Here is a 12,736-nt window from a genome sequence, read left to right on the forward strand (position 1 = left end):
AGGTAGAACACAGAAGATAAACTGTAGCTCTAAGGGCTGCCTCTCCCCTGGCCCGCCTCTACCTCACTCGGTGCTAATTGGTGTCCCTGCTACCTCCACCTTCCACGGCGCCTTCTGCTGAATTAGTTGCCTTTACCCTCGTAACGTTAATCCTCTAAAACAATGCTGTTCCACGGTACCTTCTGCTGTGACAGAAACGCTCTATATCTGCACTGCCCAGTATGAAATGCAGCCAGTGTGACTCAGGAAGTGAATTTTTAATTTCCCTTCATTTTAACTAATTTTAATTTAAATAGTTACCTATGGCTGGTCGCTAACAGATTGGACAGCACTTACGTTGGGAGGAAGGGAAGAGTGGGTTCTTTCTTTTATAGTATTTCAAGACTTTACTGGAGTGGGTCGAGATCTAGGATCCGAGGACAGGAATTACGGCCAAGTGGAAAGAAAATGGCTCGGGAAGCAGGAGACCTGAGCTCGTTCACTGTTGCAGATGTTCACTCATTCATTCAACAAACACAAGCCCGCTGTTGTATGCAGGGCACTGTGCCGGGTGCTAGGGGTGAATAGGGTGTCACCCCTACCTTAGAGGGGCCCTTGGTTGGGCTGCGAAGAGTGAGTGAGCAATGATGCAGGTGGGTTCTGGGGAGCCTGGGAAGCTAACAAGCAGGGGACACACGATCTGAGCCTCAAAGAGTGAGTGGAAGTTTGTCGGTCTGAAAGGAGTGGGGTAGGAAGCGAGGTCTTTTCGGGGCTTGGGGGCAGGGGCCTGGGAGTGTAAGACTCCGATCTCGCAGGCCCGTGGTCTTCGGATCAGCGGTGAGGCTATGCCTCCTACAGCTTCCACGAGCGCTTGGAGGCAGGGGCCTGGGAGTGTGAGACTCCGATCTCGCAGGCCCGTGGTCTCCGGATCAGCGGTGAGGCTATGCCTCCTACAGCTTCCACGAGCGCTTGGTTGGAATTTTGTGGATGGTGAGGCTGATGTGAGACCATGGCTGTCACCTGTGACCCCGATTTCAAACTTCATCCAGGCAGCTGCACTGTTCACACTGACTCTGTTTTAAGTAATAGTTTAAAAGTTGAATGTATAAGTTTATACTAATGAAATGTTCCTTTTATCTATTTTTTTCTTGGGAGTCTATAAATGCTTGCGGTTTGAAAAAAGAGCGGTAGCAGCCACAGGCTGAGGATGGTCCACCTCTTTGGGGCTGAATTCTCAGCTTCTGGACCCCGGTTGCCTCACCTGTAGATTGCAGGTGCCACGTCAGCCACGGGCAGGCAGGGGCTGTGTCTAGACGTCTCTGGAGCATCCTTGCAGTGAAGTTTAGACCTTTGATGTTCCCCTCAGACGGCCGATGTAGGGAGAGAGCCTTGCTTTCACTTTAGCCCTTGCTGGTCTGTCCCAGACATGTGGCAGAGGCCAGTCTCAAACCAAGTCCTCGGGAGGGGACGGGGCCAGAAGCCAGGTGACCAGCGGTACCTGATATGTCGGTGTTGCTGTGTTTCTTTCCAGGTGGAAGAAGTCTTTCCTGTGCAGCCTGGTGTTTGGCATCCCCGTCATGGGTTTAATGATCTATATGTTGATACCCAGCCACGAGCCCCACGAGTCTATGCTGCTGGACCACAACATCATCCCGGGACTGTCCATCCTGAACCTCGTCTTCTTTATCTTGTGTACCTTTGTCCAGGTGCGTATCGGGGGGTGGGCACACCTGCCCAGCGTGCCTGTGTGTGGCCAGCAGGTGCTCTGTCCTCTTAGGCCAGCACAGCCCTTCAGAGCACTCCAAGTGCAGCTTCGTTGCCACTTTCCCACCACCCAGCCAGCTGCTGCTTTCTTGTCTTATAACCAGCTGGGGGGCGTCCTCTAACATGGGCAGTTCCACAGATGACCAGATTCCCCCTGGAACAGCAGCCCCCTGCGGCAAGGCTTGGAGATCCAGTGTGTCTTGTGTGCTTATTGTTCAGCTGAATTCGATGTTAGAAGCAGCAGCTGGACCACCCTGGAACTCATGCTGCTCTCTTCCACGTCTTGGCTTGAATGACTGAAACGTGGTCCTGAGGAATCATAATTTAAAAGGGGCAGGCTTCGTGTTACTTCTGCCCTGGAGACTGCCTTAAGTAGCTAGCTGTATTTCTAGTGGGAAGTGTGCCTTCCATTTATTTTGGAATAGAAAATGAAACTCCTGACTTAATATTAGAATTAATTAATATTAATTAGGATTATCTGGGGGCAAGTGTTTATAGCCTCAATTTGGTTTTTCCAGATCTTCATCTGCATAGAAAAAAACACATATTTACGTGCATATGTATGTGTGTGTATATGTTCACATACTATAGACACAGGCTTTTTTTTTGGCCGAAATAGGATAATACTAGATACACTGATTTATAACTGGCTTTTTCACTTAACCACGTACTGTGTACATCTCTCACATCAGCAGTTAGGGGCCTAGCACATTGTCTTCAGGGACCGCATAGCACTGTCCACAGTATGAACGCACCATGATTTCTTTCACCATCTTGAGCATTCTCCTACTGATGGACATCTAGGTTGTCCAGTGCTCTGGGTCTTAAAGGTCTCCCTGGATCAGCCACTCCTGTGGTCAGAAGTCCTCTGAATCAGGAAGTACATTTCGTACACATCACTTATGGAGGAAAAAGGTCATGTCAGCGTCGAGGGGGAGCCCAGGGTATTTACAGTCCCAAGGGCCCTTGTCACAAAGGTCACTCTCCCTCACCACCTTTCAGTTCCTCGGGGGCTGGTACTTCTACGTGCAGGCCTACAAATCTCTGAGACACAGGGCGGCCAGCATGGACGTGCTCATCGTGCTGGCCACGAGCATCGCCTACGTCTACTCCCTCGTCATCCTGGTGGTGGCCATCGCCGAGAAGGCGGAGAGGAGCCCGGTGACCTTCTTTGACACGCCCCCCATGCTCTTCGTGTTCATTGCCCTGGGGCGGTGGCTGGAACACGTGGCAAAGGTAACTGCAGCCTCAGGTTAAAGGAAGAACTGTTTCCTCAGTAACACAAGCCTTAATTTATCTGAGCACCATGTTTAGAATTACTAATCATATACAATCTAGGGCAAGGCTTAAAGAAACATGAAGCCTACGTATAATTAGGTGTTCTGACCACGAATCTCCAAACTGGTCTCTGCTTCTGAAATCCCAGCTAATCTGGTTAATTATTAAAACCTGTGTTCAGATGCATCGTGCAGTGGAAAGAACCCTGGATTTCGGGTCAGAGCTCGTACCGAACCTCTTGGTACATAACTGAGTGTGTCGCTTCCTAGTCTAGAAATCCACATTTCCACCATAGGGTCGTGCCATTTTTAGCACCCTGCCTTGTTCCCAGATTTCAATGTATCCTAATATAAGAGAGTGGGACTCAGGTCCTGAAAGAAATTAAATCGAACCTAAAAGAAAACAGTCATTGGACAGACTGGCATTGTTTCTTCAATCTGAAATGTAATTCATAGAACTCAGTTGCACTGTACACTCAGCACGGGGATGGCACGGCTGCGTGTTGACGGGCAGTGAGTGACACTCATCCCGGGAGAGCCCGCAGGCGTGCAGAGGGACCGCGTTACGGAGGCAGCCTTTTCTTGCGGGGTTTTCTCTAACACCAGCCTTGTGATTGATGGTCTGGGTTTGCGCAGGCCAGCTTAGTATCGCTCTCATTCTACCTTCCGGTTATTTCTTAGAGCAAAACTTCAGAAGCCCTCGCCAAACTCATGTCTCTACAAGCCACGGAAGCCACCGTCGTGACCCTCGGGGAGGACAACTTAATCGTCAGGTGGGTTGTCTTGGTCACACGTCCTTGATCGATTTAGATCAGCCCTGTGTGCTACACATCGCACACCTGTCGTGTGAAGGACGTGACACTAGACCTGGTGAGGGCCGGCAAAGACGGTACGTGTTAGGAAGATGCCCCGTCTCAGTCCAGTTACGTAAACAAAGCCTTTATATACTAAAAGATGAGCAAGGGTTCAAGGGGGTGTATGTTTGCTAGATGATGAGTGAGAGGTACAGGCAGTATTTCTGGAACTTAGGAGAGGAAGGCTCGTGGTGGTCAAGCAGAGCTTCACAGAACATGGAGTATGAGCTGGGTCTCGCCCCCAGGATCTGGAGGATTTGCACAGGCTGAGAGATAGGGGTTCAACTTGCCAAAGAATAAAAATGGGAGAACTATTTTTCTTCTCTATCAGGTTGGCAGACGTTGAAAACAATAACGCTCACTGTCGTCATTGCTGGGGCTTACATGGCATTTACTGTTTGCCAGATGCTATACTAACCTGTTTGCATTTAATCTATCCAAGAAAAAGCTTTATGAGGAAGGGACTCTTACTACCCTTATTGTACAGATGCAGAGACTGAGGTTCAGAGAGGCTATGCAACTGGCCCAGGGTCACACAGGTATTAAGTAGTGGAATTAGGACAGAACCTACGCTGCTGGTTGCAGAGCCCGTGTTCTTTACACTCTTAAAGCGTATTTAATAACGTGGGCATTTTTACAAATTAAGGCGTCTGTGCTTCTCCGGTCAGACTCATTTTCCTCTTCTAGGCAATGGTTATCTCTAGGCCTCCCTCGCATTCCTGAAATCTCTCTGGACCCACCACTTTCCCCTTTAGCCTGTGATCTCACTTCTGACTTGAGAATAGAAACTGTGATGGGAAACCCATCAGTTTCCTGTCACTCAGCCTGCAAAGCTGCCTTTCCCCACCGCACCGGTGGAAGAAGAGGCATCCCCCCGCCGGGGCCTCTGCTTAGAGCCATCCTCTGTCGAATTCTTACTATCTCCAGTGTCCCCGTCTCTGCTGATTCTTACCATCCGGTACGACCTACTCCAAACTCTCCCACTACTGAAGCAACCATCGGTGCCCCTCCCACTGTGCACCCGCCGGTCCATCACACTCTTGCTGGTTTCCTAGCTGTGTCTCCGAGAGACAGGCCCCTGAGGCCGAGGCGGGTCCCTTCCTTCCCGAGGGCCACTGGGCGAACCTCTGTCGAGCCCGTGGGCCAGTGAGTGAGACGTGAGGATTGCAAGTTTCCGAGGCCCAGGCTGACCAAGCCCAGCAGCACCGGCTTTGCCTGCACACTGGTTTTTAAGTAATAATCAGAATTATGGTAGGGACGGCTGAGATGGGAGTTAGCCGTGTGCCACGTATGCTACCCAGCACTGCGCATAGATAATCGAATGTAACCCTGATGGCTTCCTCGTGAGGGGGCGCCTATCCTCGGGCGCCCAGCTCGGGAGGGAAGTACCTTGTCCAGAGTCCGTGGCAGGTGAGCAGCAGAGGGGGGCTGGGCCCCTGGAGACACAGCCTCCTGCTACGCCTCCGCTGCCCTGTCTCCTGGCCGGGAGGAGCCCGTGTGACAGTGCGGCTGGCTTGTGACCGCTTTGGTGGCTCTCATGGTTGTGTACCTTGGCTGCCTTTTTCCTCATAAATTAATGACATGAGAGTGCCTGAGCTGTGCAGACGTTCAGATTGGGGACTGAGCCATGAACAGCTGCGTTTACTTTCTGCCTTTCATTTCGAAGGGCCTGTGACGGCAGGATGCCAACCCCCCGGGCAGCTCCACCGATCTGAGTACAAGGAGATGCGGGTCTTTGCCAGAAGGCTCAGGCCGGCCACGATGCGGGAGGAGGGCGGGGCCACACCTGGCATCTCCCGGTTCTTTCCCACATTGTGTGCCTGGCTTCTGCCATCACGTGTGGTGGTATCACTTTTTAAGCTAGGAGCCAGAAGACCAGAGTTCCTTCTGGCTTTGCCTGAGACAGGCCACGTGCTTGGAGCTGGGTCCCCTCCTGTGTTTTGCAGTTCGTGTCCGTCAGAAAGGTGGGAGTAGTCACTCCTACCCCACCTTCCTGACGGGGTGCTCGGGGCCGTGGTCACACCTGCCCTGCCAGGGCCAGGGCCGCTCTCTCGCTTCCTGTAACGTGGCGTGTGCTGTGCCAGGGGCCCCAGGCAGCCTCCTGCAGGGCCTGGGCTCTGCCGGCGTGGACAGATCTGCGGCGCCCCCTGCAGGCCACCGGGGCTTTGCGCCTCAGCTGGCTCCTTTCAGAGGGACTCAGCCCGTCCCTCCCTCTGTCCCTCTGCCAGAGGCACGTGTCCTTCCTCTCCGCCCGGCGTCTTGGGTGACAGGAGCATCTGCGTAGATGATCAGTGGTAATTTCTTCCCTAGCTGCTACTTGCGTTTCCCTTTGTGCACTCTCTTCGCGCCCCTCATTCCTTAAATGTGGGTGATAGTCGGGGTTTCAGCGTTGGCCCTGTTGTCTTTGTGTCCCCTGACCTCGTGTCTTCATTCCCAAACCTACGTCAGATCTCAGTGGCCGTCCTCTGCAACCCCTTCCCTTCCCTCGTCCACACAGCTGGTCTCCGTCCTCTTGATTCCGGCTCCACAAGCTCTGGTGGCCCCGGCCGCTGCCCCTCCCACCGCTGCCGTGCTTGTTCAGGCCACCGGGCTCTCTCCCCGAAAGCCCCGCAACAGCCCCTGCCTGGCCTCCTGCTCCAGCCTTGTCTCTTTCCTGATGTTTTCCACATGCAAACCATCCAGCTCTTGGAGGCACGGATCTGATACTCTGTAGCTGCCAGTCCTTCGGAGGTTTAGGATAAAGTCCGCATCCCTAGACGCGCACGTGAGACTTGGCATCTGCGCCTGTGCCTCCTGGGCTCAGCCTCTGGTCCTGACGTCCCTCCGTCTCCTCCCGGCCACCCCGCTGGCGGGTCCCAGGAGGAGGCGCCCCTGCACTCGCCCACCCCCCCGCCCTCCAACCAATGCCTTTCTTCCTTCCCCTTTGCCTGACCCCTTGTCCCCTGGTCAGACTGCCTTGTCCTCTGGGGCCTGGAGCCCTTGGTGCCTCCAGTCGTCCTGGGACTACGTAGCAGGTGCTCAGATCCTCACTAGTTGAGTGCACGAAATGACCGTCAGATGTTAAAGAAATGCATCGTACATGTGCGTGTGCTTGACACTGAGGCCTGCACAGCGGGTCCCCAATCTCCCACGTTGAAGTGTTCTGTTTCTTATAACTAGGAAAACGGAATTATACATGTTATATAGCCCAGTGGCCCTTCTCTTCTAAGTTTTTTCTTCGTCTTTTTGCTTTGTGTTAGATGAGGCAGGAGAGTAGAGAAGAGGGGACAGGTGAGGTGAGCAGGCTGCCGGCAGAAACCCTCAGAGCTGAAGAAATGCTCGGAAAAAACTGTATTCCCACAGCTTGGCGTTTGGGGGACATGAGCTTCTGAAGCAGAAATGCGACTGGGAATTCACCAGAAGGAGCCACCTGCCCCCCTAGAGGGCTGTTCCCCATAAACTCAGCTGTTCAGAGTAAGAAAGATATGGTTAACTCAGATTCAAAGGGGAAATTCAAAGTTAGAGGAAGCGGAGATGAGCCTCACTAATGATTTCTTAGAAAGACACCCAGTGGACATTTGAGGCAAGAATCACGATTTTTAAGCAAACATTTTAAAGCTTAGGAGTCAGGTTATGGGAGAGGAGGCTCTGCCCACAGCCCCGTCGTCACCTCCTTTCCACGGGAGCAGCTGCTCCTTCATTGACACAGGCTTCTCTTGCCGCGGAGACCTCTGTGGACGGTAAACTCCAGGCTGTGCAGATGGGCCTCGGAGGGGAGCTTTGGAGCCTGGGCGTCTCCATCTCTGGGAGACTTTAAAAAGAAGCAGAGGATATTCTCGGTTGTAGAGATCCTCCCCTTCTTTTCATTTACTGTTCCCCCAGCCACCAAACAGATTTACACATCTGTTCCCAGCACTCAAGACTCAGGCTGCTGCCTGCTTCCCCTTTAAAGGTCTCTCCTTTTCCGTGCTCCCTTTCTTTTATTGTGGCCATTACTGAACTTAAATAAACCAGCTTGACTTTAGTTACTAGGTCATAGACCTGAGAGTTTTGTCCTGTGTGTAACCCCAGCCCAGCACAGTGCCTGGTACATAGAGGCCGGTCAACAGTGAACACGTCCGTCAGGTGATGGTCAAAGTCACCAGCACTGACTGTGCAGCGGGCCCTGCCCTCGGTGCCCACAGGCAGCATCTCAGGTCAACCTGGGAACAAATAGGGGTGACTGTCACCTACCTCACGTGGTTTGGGGAGGATTCATGTCAATATCGAGCACAGCACCTGCACTCAATACATGTCTGGTTTTCCTTCTCAAGTAAGGTGGCTTTTTTGTACCCTCTCTCTGTGATAGTTTAAATGTAGTCTTTGTAGAATGAAAGGAAGGCATAAAATAACCTCAGAGCCCCGCTTGCTCTACGCCCCTGCTTGTCTGACTTTCTCCCCATTGGTTCATGAGCCAACGTTACATATACAGTTAAGTAAATTTGGTCCCTGTGACGCTTTCAGAGAGATGCTGCCAAAGCCGTCCTCGCTCCCTGGATGACTCTATTCCTGTCGTCCCCTCCTGTCCCCCCATCTGTCTCTCTCGCTCTCTGTGGGACCGTTCTCCCTAGCAGACAGTTCACACATACTCACAATTCACAATTTCCTGTCTTAATGCACACGCTCTTCTACTGCTGGTTTTCTCTTCTCTTTCACACAGAACTTCTTTTGAACGTTGTCTTCGGCTGCTTTCTTGTTTCCTCACCTCCCAGCCTCTCCTCAGCCCGTTCCAGCCAACCTTGTCCCTCCACCGGTCTCTGAGATCCCTTTTGCCAAAGACATCACGTCATTTCCATGAACCAAATCGACCACTGCTCTTATTTAATCCTCATTGCAGCCTCTCACCAGCATCTACCCCCTTTTCTGTCCCTTTAAAATACTCCTTTTTTTTTTTTTTATTAAGAGATAACTTACCTTCACTGAAGTACACGAATCCCAAGTGTACGGCGTGATGAGTTTTACACGTATCTGCGTCTAGGTAACGACCTCGCCGTATGCGATGCGGTGCGATGGGTGCTCCCTCCTGAAGGCCCCGCTCTCTCCTTTTCCGCCCCCATCCCTCGCTGGCCCTTCCGCCTGATCAGCCTCCCGACATGCGCGTGTCCCAGGGCCCAGGTCTCTCTTCCAGGCACACTGCTGAGGAAGCTCGTACCATTTCAGGCTTTAGATCCTATCTATATTGTGACAGCTTCCCCATTTGACCTCTAGTCTCAGCCCGAAATCAGTCTTCAGCTCCCTGCTCTCCCGACTTGACATGTCTACGTGGAAGTCAAGTAGGCATCTTGGACCTGACACGTGAGAACAGAGATCTTCATCTCCTCTCCACTCCTTCTCTTCCCTCTCCCTCCCGTGGCCGCTTCTGAGGCGTCTCCATCTCATTAAACAACTTCTCATCCACCCAGTTGCTCAAACTGAAACGAAGAGCTCATGCTTGCTCCTCTTATGCGCTCAGCGCACACACACATCTTGCTGACACATCACGCCCCCCAGAGTTCCCGGGCATCTCTTCCCTCTGTCTCCAGCCCAGGCCACTGCTGCCACAGCCGAACTCTTCTGTCAGTTTCTGCTGTTGCCCCTACAGCCCATTCTCATGCAGCAGCCAGAGAGCTGACTTGAAAATGCGAACCGGCTTACGTCACTTTCCCACTGAAAACCTTCACGCCCAAAGCCTGCACTTTGCCCTGCAAGACCCGACATGGTCCGGGTTCTGCCTGCTTCACTTGTGTCCCTCCAGCCATGCCTGCTGGCTTCCTGTTTATCAGAGGCCCCCTCTGTCCCGCCTCTGGGCCTTTGCATTAGCTGTTTCCTCTCTCTTGAGTTTTCCTTCCCCGTGTATGGGGCCCTCTTGTCGTCCCGCTCAAATGTCATCTTCGCATGGGGCCTTCCCACTTCTCTCCTCCTCCGCCACCACCGAGGGAAGCCCTCCGGTCACATCGTTGCCAGCACAGCACTTATTTAAGACCCGGGACCATCTTGCTTGTTGTCTGTTAGCTCCACAGAATTGCCCTCGTGAGCGTTGGGACTCGGCTGTCCTGCTCACAGCCGGCTTCCCAGGAACTAGGACAGCACCTGGTACTTAGCAGCTGCACAGTTTTGACTCAGTCTGTAAACGGCGGATAAAGTGGTTACTGCCGCTCAGTGTAAAGCAGGCGGTTTGTCTAGAACCCGACCTGGGTGACAGGCCAGGAGGGTGAGTTCCCGTGCGCGGTCCCCGAGTGTTACCCGAGTGGCGTCTGTTGCAGAGAGGAGCAGGTGCCCATGGAGCTGGTGCAGCGTGACGACATCATCAAGGTCGTCCCCGGGGGCAAGTTCCCAGTGGACGGGAGAGTCCTGGAAGGCAGCACCATGGCCGACGAGTCCCTCATCACAGGTGAGGACTCCGTCCCTCTGGGTGGGCGTCAGCACCCTGGCCAGGCCCCAGGGATGCCGACGGGGCTCAGCGCGTGGCGTTGGTCTCCTCTCCACCTCTAGGAGAGGCCATGCCCGTCACGAAGAAGCCCGGCAGCACGGTGATCGCCGGGTCCATGAACGCCCACGGCTCCGTGCTCATCACTGCCACCCACGTGGGCAACGACACCACCTTGGCTCAGATTGTGAAGCTGGTAGAAGAGGCTCAGATGTCCAAGGTAATGAAGGGATTTTATTTTTTATTTTATTTATTACTTATTTTAAAAATTCATTTATTTTTTATGTTGGGTCTTCGTTGCTGCGCGCAAGCTTTCTCTAGTTGCGACGAGCGGGGGCTACTCTTTGTTGCGGTGCATGGGCTCCTCATTGCAGTGGCTTCTCCTGTTGCGGAGCGCGGGCTCTAGGCGCGTGGGCTTCAGTAGCTGTGGCTCGCGGGCTCTAGAGCGCAGAGCTCAGTCATTGTGGCACACGGGCTTCGTTGCTCCGCGGCATGTGGGATCTTCCCGGACCAGGGCTCGAACTCGTGTCCCCTGCATCGGCAGGTGGATGCTTAACCACTGCGCCACGAGAGAAGTCCCGTGAAGGAATTTTAAAGGCAATATAACTTCAGCTGCCTCTCTCTAGAAATTATTCCAAGAGTCCCGTAGAATCAGGCAGATTTTACTGAGTAGAGAGATTGACTCATAAATGTAGTTAATGAGGGAGCCAGGAATCCCAGTCCCTGTCCATGCTTGCGGCGGTTTGTGTCTTTGGAGATTGTAATTTCCCGCGGTCTTCGTGTTTTGTTTCCATAGGCACCCATTCAGCAACTGGCTGACCGGTTTAGTGGGTACTTTGTCCCATTTATTGTCATCGTTTCAACTCTGACGTTGGTGGTATGGATTGCAATCGGCTTTATCGATTTCGGTGTTGTTCAGAAATACTTCCCTGTAAGTTGAACGCTGTGGGCAGCGTGCTTGTTGGGTTTTAAATAATCGATTGCCATTAATCCTATTTTTTCATGTCTTAAATTCATTGGGCTTTAATTACCCATTACATCTCATTTGCTTGCTTCACTTATTGGCAGCAAAGCCTCAGCCAGGGTAGGACAATCCTGGCTATGCAACTACGCAACTCCTGCGGGTTTTCACTAAAGATGCCTTTTGCTTTCTGGTTAGGTCATTTCAAACACCACTGGCTCTCAGGCGTAATGCTTAAAGCATTTACATTTTGCACTATTGGCCATTTTTGAGGTGATGAGGCACACATCACAGAAGATAGGTCACGTCAGTCACAATAGCATGATAATATTATTTGACCAGTTTTAAGAAAAATAGATTTTTTGCTGGCTACCTCCATATAGACCATCTAACCTTGCAGCTTCCCAAGTAACACTAATAGCTTTTTAATAATTATTTATTAAACATTATAGATGAAGCAATGGAATATATAGCTTTGAGTTTAAAAAGTGGACGAAGAATACTATCTTAGGAAATACAGTTTTATCAAAATTCAAAAACAAATACAAAACTTTTCTGCTTCAGCAGTAAGAACTCACATACATCAGTGATTGGCAGCTGGCAGTGGTTTTGATTTGGTGACGTCTGGAGATGCTTTTGGTTGTCGTGGCTGAGGAGGGGTGCTGCTTGGCCTTTAGTGTATATGATAGGAGCCAGGGATGCTGTTAAACATCCTACAACACACAGGACAGGTCCCCACAACAAAGAATTATCTGGCCCCAAACGTCAATAGTGCTGAGTTGGAGAAACCTGGAGAGACATAAAAAGCTAATGGCCCACTTGGAGTAGTATTTGATAACTGCCCAGTGAGTAGAACAATTGTTTTACCTTATTTTTTAAAATATCTCATACTTAGCACAGTCTAATATGTATTCTACCTTAGAGCCATAAAATAAGAAACTGGAAATACAGAATAGATCATTTTTTCCTTTTTAAAAAATTTTTTATCCGTAGTTAAAGGCATATCATATGTTCTTGGTGTACTTGTCATTCACTTAGATATGATTTTCCTCCCTCAAATTTCCTATCTTAAAATGTCCAAGTGAAACACTTTCTGACCTCTAGGGAGATGTCAGTGTCTTAAGAGTAGCCTATGACTGTATTCCTAGAATTTGCCGGTGGCTCTTATGGCACCTGACCGCCAAAAATTTTGGCTTTTGTGGGAGAGCAGCTCATTGGCATGTGGCTGTGGGAAACTCGATCCTAAACAAGTTGGAATATCTGGCTTCCTGCTGTTCCCTACCTTTCCATCTTACTTTCACTTCTTTTGTTTTTATCTGCAATATCAGGGAGGATGCGGACAAATGAGGTACTGCATGTTCCTTTAAGACATTGTTGTCACTCTGCTCTGTACAAGTCATCTGTAGGGACAGGGTTTGTGTCAACCTCTAGAAGTCCACCCCACTCCTCTCAGAATGCCAGGTGTGATTTTGACAAG

At 51.3% G+C, this 12,736-nt stretch overlaps 1 protein-coding gene and 1 long non-coding RNA gene across 2 annotated transcripts in view; one reads left to right on the forward strand and one right to left on the reverse strand.

Moving 5' to 3' along the window:
* ATP7B (ATPase copper transporting beta) overlaps positions 1–12,736 on the forward strand; it is a 59,228-nt gene that overhangs the window by 30,304 nt on the left and 16,188 nt on the right. Inside the window, 6 exon segments of the mRNA XM_033843543.2 lie at positions 1,511–1,685; positions 2,746–2,979; positions 3,702–3,793; positions 10,135–10,262; positions 10,364–10,518; positions 11,095–11,229. Coding sequence (XP_033699434.2) covers positions 1,511–1,685; positions 2,746–2,979; positions 3,702–3,793; positions 10,135–10,262; positions 10,364–10,518; positions 11,095–11,229 — 919 coding nt within the window.
* LOC141277033 (uncharacterized) overlaps positions 7,527–12,736 on the reverse strand; it is a 40,127-nt gene continuing 34,917 nt past the window's right edge. Inside the window, exons 3-5 of the long non-coding RNA XR_012327637.1 lie at positions 11,842–12,048; positions 8,486–8,658; positions 7,527–7,664 (exon numbers count right to left, since the gene is read on the reverse strand). This is a non-coding gene — a long non-coding RNA (uncharacterized lncRNA). The remainder of the gene's footprint in view (positions 7,665–8,485; positions 8,659–11,841; positions 12,049–12,736) is intronic.

This window comes from Tursiops truncatus, chromosome 18, assembly GCF_011762595.2.
Source record: "Tursiops truncatus isolate mTurTru1 chromosome 18, mTurTru1.mat.Y, whole genome shotgun sequence".
Taxonomy (NCBI): domain Eukaryota; kingdom Metazoa; phylum Chordata; class Mammalia; order Artiodactyla; family Delphinidae; genus Tursiops; species Tursiops truncatus.